The 16,407-nt window shown below is 40.4% G+C and overlaps 1 protein-coding gene across 4 annotated transcripts; it reads left to right on the top strand.

The window, feature by feature from the left end:
* Positions 1-7,169: 7,169 nt before the first annotated feature.
* LOC102710931 lies at positions 7,170-15,731 on the top strand. 4 transcript variants are annotated; one of them, XM_015843220.2, is made up of 14 exons: positions 7,170-7,362; positions 8,194-8,273; positions 9,172-9,486; positions 9,572-9,915; positions 10,197-10,262; positions 10,396-10,481; positions 10,737-11,290; positions 11,432-11,866; positions 11,967-12,684; positions 12,979-13,209; positions 13,320-13,444; positions 13,533-13,957; positions 14,243-14,363; positions 14,450-15,731. In XM_015843220.2, exons 3-14 carry the CDS (start codon positions 9,234-9,236, stop codon positions 15,136-15,138), a joined length of 4,047 nt encoding a protein of 1,348 aa, XP_015698706.1. In that variant the 5' UTR covers positions 7,170-7,362; positions 8,194-8,273; positions 9,172-9,233; the 3' UTR covers positions 15,139-15,731. The 4 variants fall into 4 exon arrangements, with proteins under 4 accessions (XP_015698706.1, XP_006663990.1, XP_015698705.1 ...); XM_006663927.3 differs by having other exon boundaries at positions 8,187-8,273; positions 10,200-10,262; XM_015843219.2 differs by having other exon boundaries at positions 8,187-8,273.
* The last annotated feature ends 676 nt before the right edge of the window (positions 15,732-16,407 follow it).

Raw genomic sequence — 16,407 nt, 5'->3', positions numbered from 1 at the left:
CATCATCAATTGATGAAAATATGTATAAATAACCCAGTATATCTACTATTACATGGCCAAACTCCTATTCCTTGCAATAATTCTCTGAACCAAATACACTCTTAGTTCATAGCTATCTTTTGTCTAAATGACCATACTACCCCTCTATAGTACTAATTCTCAACGTGAATAGTAGATTAAAGGGAATGAATTTTGACATGGGCCCGGTGTATGCCACGCGAAGGGAACATGTCGTCCGACACCTAACGATGTTCTTTTTGATGAAAAGAAAAAAGTCGCTACGATGCTGGCATTGACTCATAGACCTCGTATGCGGAGAAGGCCGCCCCAAGTCCACGTCGCCCACTAGGGGGGTCGGGCCGTACCAACCCCTCGGGCCCTTGGTCCGCACAACACATGGGACCGAGAGGCCTAGTGCTTGGCGCCCTGTCGCGACATTTAATGTGCCCTACCACCCGCATATATGGTATCACATTAATGTGGCATGCGAGTGGCACTGCAAGTCGCCACGGAACCGATGGACATGATGGCGGACTAAAAGTATGCCAGAGACATGTGCCGACCCCCAACAAGGTGTAGGGCTCGTGTTAGCCCTGTCCCATCAACCATTAAATGAGGAAAGCTTTTTGCCTCTCTCATTTTACGGGAGAGATAACATTGCACACTTAAGGGGACCAGTCTCTGCCTCTGCCGCGCCTTGGATTCAAAGGGACGGTGAAAGTGCATCTATCCCCTAATCGAGTTTTGGATGATTAATGACAATGCTAGTTAAGCATTTGTGCACTAATGAGTTTGTGAAGCAGAGAAGAAATTTTAGTTCATCAAGGATCGTGTAAATGGTTTGATCAAAGTGATCCTAGGCAGAGTTCGACATAATTGAAGACCTTTTATTTTTTATTTTGAGTCATAGGAACTCTGTACTGTTAGGAGGGGTCATAAGAATTTCTATATGCATCCATGGGTCTAGTTGTAGATGCTTAGGTTCTAAAATTCCAGACAAGCTGGACTGGATAGTCTAGTCAGAGCTGGGTCAAAGCCGGACAGTTCGGCTCTGACTCAGAGAAAACCCTAAGTGTTGGTAGGACGGTCCGGCCCACTAGCGGACGGTTTGGCTCCTGGCACATTTCCCAATGGCTACATGACATGCGATAGTACTATAAATTGGAACCTAGTGATCTAGTCGTTGGTAAGGCTCCCAGTTCATATGTGTAGACTCCTAGGGCTATTCTAGCACCTCTCAAGCCTCCCCAACTAGTTCTAACACCTCCTAGAGTGATTATTGTGAGGATCAAGGCTAAGGATGTGTGTTTAGTTGGTTTGTTCCTGAGGGCTTCACTCTTGAAGATCATGGATGCATAAGATGACGCGTAGGCTTGTTACTCTTGGAGAGTGATCTCCTAGACGGATAGGCATCCCTGCAAGCATTCAATTAGTGTGGATCGTCTAGGAAAGTTTGTGAAGGTTCTGCCTACGCAAGGAAATTAGGTAACTCAATAATGGACACTTGGGATTTCTCATAGGAGGTTGCTACGTAGAACGAGTTGCTACCTAGGGTTGAGTGGAATCGCTTGATCTTGATCTTGGTGGTTGATCAATGATTCGCTAACCTAGAGGCATGAACTTGAAAACCCGAGTTGACCTTGTGGGAGAAAGCTAAGTGAGGAAAAGGATCGGGAGAGATCCAACTCATAGGAGGACCTCAACGGAGAGTAGGATCAAAAGATCCGAACTTCGGTAGAAAAATCCACCGTGTCACTTTCTTTCTTTCTACCGATGTTTCTGTTGATTTGGAGCTTGTCTCCTCCTATCTTTTGCACACTTGCACTGCACATTCTCAGGAACAACATTGCAAAAGAGGATTCTCAGAACCTTCTTTTGCCTGATCGGAAGGTCTAGTGTTCATACCCGGACGGTCCAGCCAGAGCTCTCAGCCTCAAGCCGAGGGCGCCGACTAGATGGTTCGACCCTTGTGACCGGACAGTCTAGCCTACTGACCACTGCGATGTGAAGTGTTTTTCAGGAACGCCTATTCAACCCTCCTCTAGGCTATCCATCTAGGATTTCACCAGGGATCACCTGCATTCAATGTGGGAGAGATATCAACCGCTCCACGCTACGATGGGACATGGCATACCCACGAAAAGGCGTGCGCTGTCACCGCACACCCTGGATTAGAAGGGCATTAAATGCCCTAAGCTGTGTATATGTTTTCCTTTCCCCTTAGGTCTCGTGCCCAGGCACCTTTGGTAGCCCCTTGTAATATAAAAGAAGGCCCCTGCCTAAGGAGAAGGGGAGCCCTATCTCCAAACAACAAATACTTAGAAAGGACTTAGCATGTCTAACTGCTAAGCCAGACTCAAACACAATTCCTTGCGCCTTAAGAAACCAAACATAGGAGTAGGGTATTACGCCTTCCGGCGGCCCGAACCTGTGTACATCGCTATGTCCGCACTCTCCCTGAGTGGCTCGACCCCTCTCCTCTTAACCATGCCCTAGCTCTCGCACTCACCCCTGACCGAACCAACAAAGGGGGACCCGTGGCTTCCCGCTATAGGAGTTTTACCCTCCGACACATTTTTTGATTGTAAATTTGAGAACTTCAACTTAATTTTAAAAGAAAATCCAAATTTGATGATATTCAGATAGTGTTTTCACCTAGATTTAACCCTAAGTAAAAATAATTTTGGTATTCAAGTTCTCATGAAAATTCTTCTATGGATTTTATCATTTTTAAAAAGGGCAAAAATTTAATTTTTTAATTAAGTTTGTGTCGTTTGATTTTATTATAATGTAATCTTTTTTATATTGTATTTTTGTGAGAGGGGTAATATAGTTATTTTAGAAGAATCTAAAGGTCAAGTAACGGAATTGGTACGTAGGGGGATAAAAGCAAAAAGTCATCGGCATGTAGGGGATGGGGCAAAATTCAGGGGTATATAAATAGGGTTGGCAATGGGGCGGGTCAGGGTGATGGTGGGAGCGAGGCGAGGGCAGCCGACTGGGGTAGGCACGGGATGTCTACGGCCGTCGAGGGCGGGCGCTGGGCGGACGATGGGTTGAGGCGCAAGCCGCGCGTGCGCATGAGGGGAGGAGGGTGACTGGCAGCGGTGTTGAGGGGAGGAGGGGGGCCAACGGCAACGGCAACAGCGCGTGAGGGGAGGAGGCCAGCGACGGCAACATGAGGGAGGAGGCAGCCAGGTAGCAGGGAGAGGAGGTAGGGTTTGGTATTTGGGCTTTATATATGAAGTTTGTAGTGGCCCAATTGGCTCTTAAAACTGAAAAATGATGATGGGCTGTTGGACTATTTAGCATTTTGGGTCCCCACAGGGAGGCAATCTACCTGTCCCCATCCCCATCCCCGTCGGGGTGGGTTCCCGGTGCATCCCGGACCCAACGGAGATTTTGTCAACCCTATGCATATGGGATTGAGGGAAAACTATTGTGCACGTAAGAAATTGTCTCTACTAGATTGGGAATAAAAATGGTTAGAAACGGTACCACTATTTTATTAATTTCATGGCAACGGTCAAGAATTTTCTATTGTGAACTTAACTATTTGCTGCTAACTTCAATAATACAGCATTGACAATTTTTTATAAATCTAAAATTTTAAAAGGGAAATGGTTGAACAAATATTATTTTCATATTAATATTTTAAACAGTATCGGTATGGTGGGAAGTTTCCATACCGTTTACATCCCTGTGCTACATTATTATGAGTCGAAAGCTGTAATCGATCACACAACATAATAAACAAATTAATGCAATAACATATTGATATTGATCGCATGAGGGTAATTCAGTTTATAAGAACAAAAAATGCAACACAGAACACAAAAAATGAGCATTGTCAGAGTACTCTCTTAGTCACAAAAGAAGATGCTTGTAATGAAGATGGTAGAAGTTCATTGTCGCCGGTGCGGTGACCAGGGTTTCATTTGTCACGGAGAAAGACAAAATCGCTACACGGTGGTAGCACGATTATCGATGATTATCATGATAATTATGCTAAAACTGTGCAAATTTGAATGTGCTTTTTTTTAAAAATAAAACCATCAGTTTTGGAAAAGTATACCGTGCGATAATTATCGCAATTTCGTATGATAATCATGGTGGTTTATAGTGAATGATTTTCACGGAGAAATTGTTGATGCAAAATATGTACTTCTCACGTTGTAGGTTTGGAAGATCTGCTTAGCTTCAGTATAGGTCCTAAAACTTCGGGTTCAGGGTGTGCCCGCGGAGAAAAGAAAAAGAAAGAAAGGAGGCTTCTTTAGTTCAATACATGAGTTTTTAATTAACTTAAATTATTTCTGGTGCTCTGGAAATTCCCTTTTAAATCTTGTTAGCAAGTTTGTGCTTGGGAAAAAATTAGATAATCCTGATAGGCCACTTCCTGTTTAATTAGAGAAATTTATTTAGGGTTAGCTCTGGATTAAATTAAATATTTTCTTGAAGTGATTTAGGTCTTAGTAGGAGGGGGAACTTTGGGCCGTGACATTTCTTCTCTCCATCAAATCCCCCATTGAATACAGAGATTTCCCAGAACTTTATAACTTCCAAAACCCTAAAATCCCCCTCAAGCCTTGTTTGGTTATTCCCCTAGAGGGAGGGATTGGAGAGGATTGAGAGGAAATAATTCCACACCACAATAGGTGTGGAATAAATCCCTCCCTAATCCCCTTGAATCCTCTTATGATTGGGATTAACCGAACAAGGCCTTATGGAGGTTGAAGGCCACCTTGACTTCTCTCAATCAAATTTCTCATTGACGATATGTATTCTCCAAAGCCCTATAACTTCCCTCTGAGAGGTTGAATGCGGTAATATCTTTTCTTTGTCAAATATCCCATTGAACACAAGTATTTCCCAAAACCCTATGACTTTTTCCTTCTCTCCACTAAAATTTGCATCAATTTTATAATTTTTTTTGCTAATCGATGGAAACAATTTGGCATATATTATTCTATTTATGATAATTGCACCTTTTTTTGCATTGATATTGCATAGGATTAGAATTATAGATATATGGAATATCATGAGTAGGATTTAGGATTTGGAACTTTGCAAACTAGACCCATAATCTTAATCTTCCCAAAACAAATCATATACAAATTGACTTTGAAATGGAGTTTTTTTAGATTTCTATAGCAATATAAGGTGAATTTGGTCCCACATGGTACACACATGGGAAACAATCTAGTCAGCAAGCAAGTTCAATCAAAATTTTATTAGCTGCCCCCATATGCCATTGCCTCACCACATTCTTTTACCTCCTCGCCGTCCTCTCTATGCCTCTCTCATGCTCTGGTTCACCACGACGAGGCTAGAACATAACAAAGGAAGCTTGAGGTTTGGTGGTGCTACGGTGGCATGCTTAAGAGAGGGTCGTAAAAAAGGCACTAGCGCCGGTGGTAAGAGAGGGGAGGTGAGAAGGAAACGAGTAAAGTGGTAACATGTAGCTTGACAGGTAGAGCACATGCAGCAGAGATCAGGTTGTGCCAACATGGGGCTTGTAGGCTATGCCAAGGGCGGGGGTGACTTGGTGATGACTAGGATAGGATAGATATAAGGACAAGTAGTACCTTGGGAGTGGATGCTTGCGCTGATGCCGAGAGAAGGATGCAAAGATCAATTGGACGACATCATGCTATTGAAGCTTCCTTCACGTTACTTCGTTGAGTGACGATGGACACTTTTTTTTTTTGCAATGCTTAGTAGTGGCATCCATCCAGAAATGGAGGTCTAGTAAGTCCCGCTGCTTTAGGACGCTATCGAGCTTCAAGGGCAATTTCCTCTATATATCCTCCAATCTCTCGGTTTTAGGCAACATGTAGACACTGATCTACCATGTCTTAGTTCTCCACCACTCCAATGTGCCTCTTCTCAAGCTCCGTGGTTAGGCAACTCCACCGTTAGGCACTATTGGCCACTACCATCATCAATGATACTAATTGCTAGATATGGTACACATGGAAGAAAACATATATCGGTAATCATCCTTGTTCTCGTATGCAACAAACACATGGAAGAGCTTGTGCAATGACATGCAGAATAGTGGGAGACATAGACAGATGGTGGTGGGTATGCCTACGAGTGAGGGTGAGGGGCCAAGCTTGCTAGCTAGGCATATTGGGAGCGAGAAAAGGATAGAGAGGACGAAGAAATGGCAAAATGACATGTGGGCTTCATAAAGTTTTGTTAGCTTTTTTACTGACGGGATAGTCACACATGTAGCAGATAAAATCAAAACCATTTTCAATTGGGCCAGAGAAATAATTCATCCATTTTGAAAAGTTAGAGGGCATATAATATATGATATGGTAGTTTAAGGATATAATTCGGATGTAGTTGAGGGATAAAATGGATTTAGCCTATAATTTTATGATATTTGCTAAACTTTCAAACATTACTATTGCATTACGTTACTTTAGGGGCAAAATGTTGCCCCGATGGTACTGATAAAACACAAATATATATCTTCATGCCCACAGGCAATTAAGTACTCCTAAACCTTAACATGCAAATATGCCATATCATCAATCACTAGCCACTAGCAATAATTATACATGTACAAGCATGCCATATCATTTATAATTCAATATGTGTTACTCCCTCCGTTTCACGATGTAAGACTTTCTAGTCTTGTCTAAATTCATATGGATGCTAATGAATCTAGAATTATATATAAATTATATATATTCATCAATCGATAAATTTAGATAATGCTAAAAAGTCTTATAATATAAAACAAAGGTAGTATATAAAGCTCAACCTATGCACATGCATATCAAATCATCATCCAATATTATTTTTTACTATATTTTAACATATATCAATATTTCTACAATATTCAATACATATTTATACAAATATATCCCGTAGCAAAACACGAGGCAACAAGAGAGCGGTAGCGGAAACAATAAACCTGCAGTTAAAACAGGTGGAAAAACAGAAAAAAAAGTCCCTGAATATATAAATATATAGCTTCCTGAAGGGTTTGGGCGGTTGAAACAATTATATTATATTTAAATTCCACAAATATTATTTCCTTCGTGTTATTATTATTATTCGATTTACCGTTTTGCCCTCCGTCCTCAACCCCTGGCTCCCGTCCCCCACCCGGTGAGAATACCGATCGCGTCCTTTTCTCCTTCCCCTCCCTTCCCCCAATTTTCCGAACCCTCCCTCGCCGGCGCCGCCCGCCCGCCGACCACGCCTGCCTGGACTCCCCCTAACCGGAGCCGACGCGGCGGCTGCTCCGATTGCCCCTTCCTCCCCATTCCTCTCGTCGAGCCCCCTCTCCGCCCCCCACGCCGCGCCGAATCAGAAGGGGGGTATTGTGCCTCCGTCCCTTCCTGGGTGGGTCCCTCCTCCTCCGCCGCACGCCCCGCTGCTCGGGCGGGTTTGTGCGTGGGGATCCGCATGGGGTTGGATTGATTTCCTGGCTTCCGGTGGCGATGAGCTCGATTCGGAGTGGTTTTGTTTTTTTGTTGTGTTTTCTGTGTGCTAGCCCGGATTGCTTATTTGTTCCCAATTGGTGGATGCGCGGGTGGAGTAGGAGAATAGCGGCTTTGCTTCGAGAGGAAAAAAAATGATTTGTTGGGAGTTCAGATGAGGGTACATGTCCCACGTTAGATCTGTTCTTGTGTGCAATTAGGTTAATTCGTTGAAATGGGTGGCTTTGTATTGCTGCTGTTATTTGATTACTCTGTTTGCCGTTTGGTCATTTAGACTGTATATGATCTTCTGGGGGATCCATAGAAGCATAAACTAAACAGATTCTGTTACATGGAAGGGCGTTAGAGCAAGTAATGAATGGGAGTCGATGATCGCTTTAGGTTTATAGTTTTAACTTCTTGGCCAACTCGCATTGAGTGGATGCCTTCAATTATATAGTGTATTGGTTTTTCTGCGATTTGATTGTGTATTAGATCACATAGCTTGTTTACCATCTATTAACAATGTAACATAGTGGAATGAGATGCTTCTTTGCACTTTTTGGGTGCAATTGTCAATTCTGAAAAATATAACAATCAAACATACTATGTTGTTAGCTTTTCTTTTGATTCATGTAATGTTCGTAGTTTGAGAGAGGTAGAAGACGGATCTGCACATTTCTTCTGTTTCGAGGTTCTAATGATTTGTGAGAGAAAAATGACAAAATATTTTAATGTGCTTTCTAGGTCACAGTCGCACCAGTATCAGAAGGGACTTATCTAATTTGGGGATCTGTTCATGAGTTTTCAGCTGTTATTTAGATAGCAAACTTGGTGAGTTTTTTCTCTTTCTGAGATAGTTGCATTACAATCCATTGTGCACACTATTGTTTTCTCACACAGCTTTACATCAAATTGGTATATATTTTCCTGTACCATGTCATGCCTACTTGCAGGCTTGATACCTGCATTTCTGAATCTAGACAATATGGTACATTGAAATGCGATATAAACTGGAAAACTGAGGCTCCTGTAGTTTCGTTTTTTGGATGAAAAAAGCGAAACTGCTTATTAGCAACCTAAAAAAATTTGTGGTTGAAACTTTTATAAACGTGTTCATAGCAATTCAAAAGAAAATGTTGTAAAATAAATTACGATGAAAAAGCCACAAAATCAACTCCAAAATTAAGTGTTAAAATTCAAATTTTGGCTTATAAGCAGAAACATAAGTGAAAGAACAGTAGCCTGAATATTACTGATATAGGTGAAGTTCCTTGAGTTGCATCATGTTCAAGTCTGCATAAAGTTGCCATTTTGAGAACATCAATATGCAGCTTCATTGAAAACTTGCCTTCTATTTATCTATAATTTAAGAATTTCAACCTCTTTTACTTTGGAATCAACAATAATATCTGATATTGTTACACCAGCCGGTAGCTGGCTAACGTTCACTTGACTGGTAATAATCATTAAACCTATATTTTCATCTCACTCCAATGGACATCTGGATTTCATCTGGATCCATTTTATTAACATGGTTTCATTTTTCGATCTACACAATTACTCAATGTGTATTAATACCTTGTTTTGTAGAATGTCAAGCTTGTTTTTTTTCCCTTTTTACTCTCTTCCCAAGTTCATATGCGTACTGGCTGTTGGACAGCTGGAGTAAAGAATTGCAATTGCTTTCAATATGATTTTATTTATTATAATATGTTTTTTATTGAATCAGGGACATTCAATGTAAGATTTGCACCCTGTCCTTGTGTGGGCTGTAACTGTTTTTCAGTTCTGATGGAGCCAGAAGCAGGCAGTGCGCCTAATGGTTGTACATCCACAGTAAAGGAATCAGAAGAGCAGCACAATTTGGAAGATTGTGATAATGATGGCTCATGTATTTCTGGGATTAAACTTATTTCTAGTATGGTTGTAAAGAAAAAAAGGGGGAGAAGAGCACCTCCATCTTCTAGAAGGTTAAGCGGTAATAGAGTTTTTAGCAATGAAGATGCTGTTGATAATTGCAACCATGCTAAAGAAAGCCAGGCTGGTAAAACTCAGTCTATTTTACGCATTAATAAGGAGAGCATTATTGGTAGAACTGGTGGACTTAACTTACCAAAAACTTGTCTCAGGTAATTCTTCTGATGTGGCGTTGTCGCCATCAAGTAGGAAGCCAGAAGATCAAGGTCAGTCAGCAAACCCCAAAAATTTGTTTGAGAAAGCGACAGAGATGATTACTGAAAGCCCAACTGGTTGCAAGAAATCCTTTTGGGAAGAAAAGGAAAGTGATAATAAAAGAGGCAGGCAAGCTACACTTCGTGCGAAACATGGTGGGCTTGATATTGAAACAACAGGCAAGGGTGTCTCTGCAAGTGAAGCTTGTGAAAATGCCAGTACACCGGAAGATACTTCCGCTGAGTTTGCAGCAGCAAGGAGTGTTAATCCTGAGGATAATTCTGTAGATCCTATGGATAATGTAAGTTTCAGTTTCCCTTTTGACTTTTTTTTTCTTGAACATGCAGTTTCTCTTTTTCATCTTCAACTACGACTATAAATATTTTATCCATCGAACCGATGCCCAGTTTTTTTGTTCTTTTTTATGGATAAGTCATGCTTCTGTCACAATCTAGCAGTTGAGTTTTGGCAATTTAGCACGCTAATCCAAAGTTCCGAACATAATGTGTGTATACCATGTGATTATATTCCTTTGAATTTGGGGCCAAAGTTAAATTCCTTGGACATGGTTCCGATATCCAGCAGGTGTCTGATGCACATGTGATTACCACATCTTCTGAGGACAAGAGTTCCGAAGAAGTTGAGGACGTGAGTTCAAAACTTTTAATTTTTTCTGTTGTATTGTATATTGCTTGCTCTGTTATCAGTTGCATTTAAATTATGACAAGTTTTTTTTATCTCCATTTATTAGCTACATATTTATATCCCTTGACAACAACAGGTGAAAGTGTGCGACATTTGTGGGGATGTTGGTGAGGAGGAGAGGCTTGCTGTTTGCACTAGATGCAATGATGGTGCTGAGCATATGTAAGGTTTATTTGTTCAGTTGCTTTTTCTGTACAATTACTCATCATTGATTGCTTGATGGCATGCCATTGTGGTTAAGATTGTTACGCTTGTTGTCATCAACAGTAACAACACCTATTATGCAGACAAGCCTACACTATATGATACCTACCTAGTCTCAGGACACGAATAAACTACTCTTTTCAGATTTTTTTTTTCATATTGAGAATAGAGTATTGTTAAACTTCTTAAAATTGTCTCATTTCTTTGCCCCAGTTATTGTATGAAGGTAATGATGGAAGAGGTTCCAGAAGGTGAATGGTTGTGTGAAGAGTGCAAAAATGAATTGGAATTTGATAAGGAGAAAAAGAAACTAGAAAAATCTCAGCTGAAGGTTGGTGCTTCAAAAGGCCAGTTCTTTGAAAGGAAACCCGATAAAATTGCTAATGCATCAAGCAATTCTTATGACGATGAAGCCTCAGAATCCTTTCAAGGGAAAAATAGTAAACTTGACACTGCTTTGAAGAACAAAAGTTCTGAAAATGGAGTGAAGGATGAAGATGGAGATAATAAAGAGTTGAATTCAACAAATCAATGCAATAATATCACTATGAAGAGGAAGGATGAAGGTGCAGAGATCATTTCCTCGATCAGACAAAGTATTCCTGAACGTTGTGGTTTATCCATGGGAGTTGAGCCCAGAAAAAGATTGCCGTTGTCGCGTGAGAGTTCATTTAGGTTAGATGTGGTGAAGGGAAAGCAATCCACTACCCAAGTGCCAACTTCATTGGCATTTGATGCTGCCAAGAATCTGGGACCACCACTTCGTGGTAATTTTGTTTCCATTATTACATTCAATTCAGACACTTTTATCTATGTAAATGTTCAAATTACGTTACAATAGTTTGGTTGCCCTCCCTGCAGACCTACATACAATTAAAGAAAAATTTACATTGAATGGTTTGTTGCAGGTCAATTTTCCAAGTCCACTTCTTTCAACAACTCAAAGGTCCCCAAGGTGAAACAGCTAGTAAATGAAGTTCCACCGAAGCCCAACAATTTGAAGGACCATTTATCCTATCTTGCGAAAAAGGAGGGGCCAGTGGGCATACTTGCTAAGTCGCCATTTTTTAAGAAGCCAAAATCTTGCGAGTCAGGAAATAAGGCAAAGTCTTCGCTGTTACCACTTAATGAGGAGTCAAAAGTCATGAATCCACCAGTGAGCCATAATGTAACAAGTGATAGAGTCACTTCTATATTAGGGTGTCCATCTGTTACTGCATCGATGACTAACCAAGCTTCGTCTAAAGAAGAATCCAAAGCTCAGCATCTCGCTACAGGCAATAACATGGGTGACTCAAATAATTTAAGCATTACTCATGGACAAGGTGGACGATGCTCTCTTGGTATATTTCCCTTTTCCTTCATTTAACTCTTTTGCTTGGGGTAAGTTAATTTGTGTTTGGCATGTGGTATAGTGTGGTTAATTTTATTTTGTTTTTTCAGGATACTCTGAGGTAAATAAGCAGCCTCTAGCAAAAGCTCCTGGAAGTAAAATTGTAAGTAGTGCTGAGAAATCCTCCAGTATTCTTGGCTCTGGGGTCCAGAGAAAAGTAATTCAGAACACAGATCCTGCACACCAGGATGATAAAGCAAATGATCCAACAAGCTTGAGACCTGGTGCTATTAGTAGCAATCTCACGATGCGTTGTCAACGATGTAATGAAGCAGGTCATTATACACAGTTCTGTTCTGTCGACAAAATTAGCTTGTCTGCAGTAAAACCTGTAGGTGAACGGAACATGAAGGATTCTTCTGCTAAAAGGAATAAAACATCTGAAGCTACTAATATGATATCTGCTGACAAAGCTGCTTTCAGATCAGTGGATCAATCTGAGAACATCCTAAAATGGGGTCCTTGTCACAACCCAACCTATAGGCCTAAGGATCCTTTGTCCACCTCATTTGGTCATGTGAAGAAGCCCTCCCAATTGTATGGGCGAACTGGTGAGCAGGATATAAGAAACACGTCGAACAGTAGAGGTTCCACAGATTGTAGCAAGTTGAAACCCAATGAGTGTCAGCCTGTATCAGTCATGGCAGGAAGATTTGTTTATGACAGCTTTACTATGCCAGATTCTCTGGTGGACAAATCTAATCAAGTCTTAATACCTGGTTATGGATCAAAAGTTTCAACTGTTCCAGAGTTGGATTTTATATGGCAGTAAGAATTTTCTTCCCTTTATATCCTACAAACATATTACTTTCTCAGTTTTTAACAAAAAGTTTGCTGTATACTCAATTGCTGTCAGCTAAGCATTCTAAATCATTTTGTTAGGCCACACAAGTTTATACTTCGTTGATGTATCATGTCATGTGTTATGGCTTATATCATGTGATTGTTACTCTGTTAGATCTGATTTATACCTAGTATGTGTTGGTTACAAGCACAGAAGAACTTGATTCTATGTATATAGTGTCCATAATACATTTTAATGTTTAATCTTTATTTTGACAGAGGTGGTTTTGAGCTTCGGAGGACTGGAAGATCACCTGAGCTCTGTGATGGTTTTCAAGCCCACTTATCATGTTCTGCTTCACCAAAAGTTCTGGAAGTAGCAAAGAAATTCCCTTCAAAAGTCCAGCTGGAGGAACTTCCTCGTCTGAATTCATGGCCAAGACAATTTCAGGAAAATGGTCCTTCGTATGAGAATATTGGTCTTTTCTTCTTTGCTAGAGATACTGATAGGTGTGTTCCTTGCAGCATTTTTCTTGCATGTATTTGTTTGAGATGTCCACATCACATCTTAGTGCAATCCAAACTTCTAACTATTTTTTATGATTTCTTTATTTCTGCAGCTACGAAAATCATTACAGTAAATTAGTTGAAAATATGCTGAAGAATGACTTGGCTCTCAGAGGAACCATTGAAACAGCTGAGTTGCTTATATTCCCTTCCAATATCCTGTCAAAGAATTTCCAAAGTAAGAATTCTTTCACCAATTTCAGTTATATTTTATCTAGTGTTTAGCTTTTACTGTGACTGAGCTTATATTGCCTTGTACTATGCAGGATGGAACATGTTCTATTTTCTTTGGGGTGTATTCAGAGTAAGAAAAAAAGGCCAGATGAACATTCCACCTGGTGTGACACTCAGTACTTGTAAGCCCAATCTGAATATGGATGTGGATCAAAGCATCTCTATCTTGACATCTGATCATTCATTGTCCGAAGGTCAGAATAATGGTGATAAATCAGATCATGATTTGGTGAAGTCGGTTCCTTGTGAAGACTACCAATGTCCTCAGACTACAGGAAATCCTTGTGCAGACAACCAATGTCCCCAGACTACAGGAACCGATCCTCAGGGGTGTTCAAATGGAGAGAACATCTCAAATCAGCCTTTGAGAAGAAATGAATCGAAAGATCACTGTCATGTTTCAATTACAGCCAGCAGTTCAACAAATAACAGCACTCAGCTGGCAACTGAACAACAGGTGATTGCTTGTGGCTATCGCCTTGCAACTAATTACTGTAGTATTACTACCTCTAATTTATCTGTTTTAATTATTTGGATTGTTCCAAAAAATAGCAAGGTACTTGATGGATTTGATTGTCATCCTGCCAGGCTGCCAGTTGTCAAATATGGTGGGAGGCTGGGAGCCTGTTGCTTGCACATGCCTTTCTATATTCTTGCTTATCAATTTATTTTTGAGTTTGCCTTTTTTTTCAGATGCTTCCTCAAAATATAAATCAACTGTTTACTATCTATACATGTGCAGAAATTTTCTTGCTCAGAAGACCAAGACACAAAGGATTCCTCCAACAGTAATGCTTGTGAACCAATGCTTGATGTTAATACAGTGCCACTTGCTTGTTCTATTTCCTCAGTATGTGAGAAAGGTAAGTTCATTCTTTTGTGTTGTAAATACATTGCAAATGTGGTACATATTTTTCACTTCCAACATATTATTTTGTTGACAAACCAGGAAAGGGCATCAGAGCTATCGACCTCAATGATGCTGATAACCTTGTGGATGTAGATATTAGTACTTGTGAGGTGAATTCTGGTACAGTGGATCCAGTTTCGCACATCACAGCTACTCCACACAAAAGAAGTGTTGAGGTGGCAAACTGGGTTGATGAAGTTAATGGAAAACTAGAGCAGAAGAAAATTAAATTGGATTATATTGGGTCGGCAAATTCTAGTTTAAGTGAGAATACCAGTGATGGAAGGCTGTCATCCAAGGTGCACCCCCTTGTATCTTCCTCCTTCGATGATTCAGTTGACCAGTCATTGGCAGGAAGCTCAAAGTGTAACGGAAAGCGCATATTTTCGCTTGATCTAAACGCAATGGATGATCCAGTGACTGGAAACGTTGTAAATCTGTCATCAGATGATGAGGGCATGCCTGAGCGTGATGTGCCAGATCTTGAGCTAGAACTTGGGGACAACAAATTTCCCAGAAATACCATGTTTTCGTTTCTTCCCCCTAAGGCTGGAGAAAATCAGAACAAGGAACATTCATTGCCTACCGATACGCCAGGTTCCCTCTCCCTCTCTCTTGCCTTTCCAGCATCTAGGGAACATGCTGGTAAGTTGCAACCAGAGCTACAGAGACAGCTGCCTGAGATGAGCAGCCGGAATAAGATATCTTCTATTTGGGACCGACAATGATGGCTGCCTGCTCTTGCATTCCTGATTGTCTTGTGGGACAGATCGGGGTCTTTGCATCCTCTGGAGAAAATGTCTTGAATACAGAATATACTCTGGTGCACTGACAAGTAGTTTCATTCAGGGTGAAGTTTCAACCGCTGTCCCAATACACACCTGAAGTTCTGAACCACTGAACTGCAAAGAACAGGGGTTCCGAGCGTGAATGTTGTTCTGCCGAAAAGAGTAAGCTGCCTTTCAGAACATATGAGTTATGATATGAAAGTTCGTTATCTGCACTGTAAATTTCTTCATGTCAAGCTCATGCAAGTTTTGGTCTTAAGCTGGAAGCCATCTCAAATTTAAGAGGTGGCTACCATGGGGGTAAATGGCTGCTACTGTCTGAGATCAGTATATAAATGTTTCTCTTTTGCGTGAAATATTCCCGTGTTACCGACTTACCGTTCAGTTTGTCATGGTGTGTATACCGCTAAAACGCTGAGCATACTAGGACTAACGCCGTGTTCCGGTTTTCTCCGTGTCACTTTACCTACCCAAGCAGGGGCGGAACAAAAATGTACTAAGCCTAGTGTTTAACAATAAAATATAAATCTTCTGGGTAAATTTTATTTAAAATATAGTAAATTTTCAATACAATTTTTTGTCAGGCGTGGGACTTGAGCCAAAGCCGTCCCACGTCTGGTACTGTCCTTATACCCAAGGTGATACAAAGTTAAGGCTACTTAGTTTTCTTGGTTTAAATGGACCCATGTTATTTTCATATGTTTGGCACAATTCGTAACGGTGAAATTTACTATTGCAATAAATATACTAGTATCCATGCGTGGAAAAAATTGTGTCAACCAAGCGATAAGATCGTAACATTAACCGGTATTTTGAAGTAGCTTGGGCTTGGGCTTTTGAAATAAAATACTACCTCTGTATCTCCTATCTTCGTTTTATATTGTAAGACTTTCTAGCTTTATCTATTAGTATATATAACTTATATACATGTCTAATTTATTAGCAACCATATGAATCTAGGCAAGACTAGAAAGTCTTGCATTATAAGACAGGAAATACACATTAATGTTTAGAAGAGGAGCCAATCGCACTTTTAAAACTTATCATTGACTTCGTATTAATATAATTTTATAATATCAATAAGTTAAGTTTATGATGATAAGTTAATTAGTTTAAAGGCTAATCTTTGTATGTTGTTTTTATTTTTATAAATAAGTACTACAACATTTGTCTCAAAATATAAGTATTTCTAGGTTTTTTAAAGCTAGA

The sequence above is a fragment of the Oryza brachyantha genome, chromosome 12 (assembly GCF_000231095.2).
Source record: "Oryza brachyantha chromosome 12, ObraRS2, whole genome shotgun sequence".
NCBI classification, from domain to species: Eukaryota; Viridiplantae; Streptophyta; class Magnoliopsida; order Poales; family Poaceae; genus Oryza; species Oryza brachyantha.
This window is presented reverse-complemented; position numbering and strand designations above follow the sequence as displayed.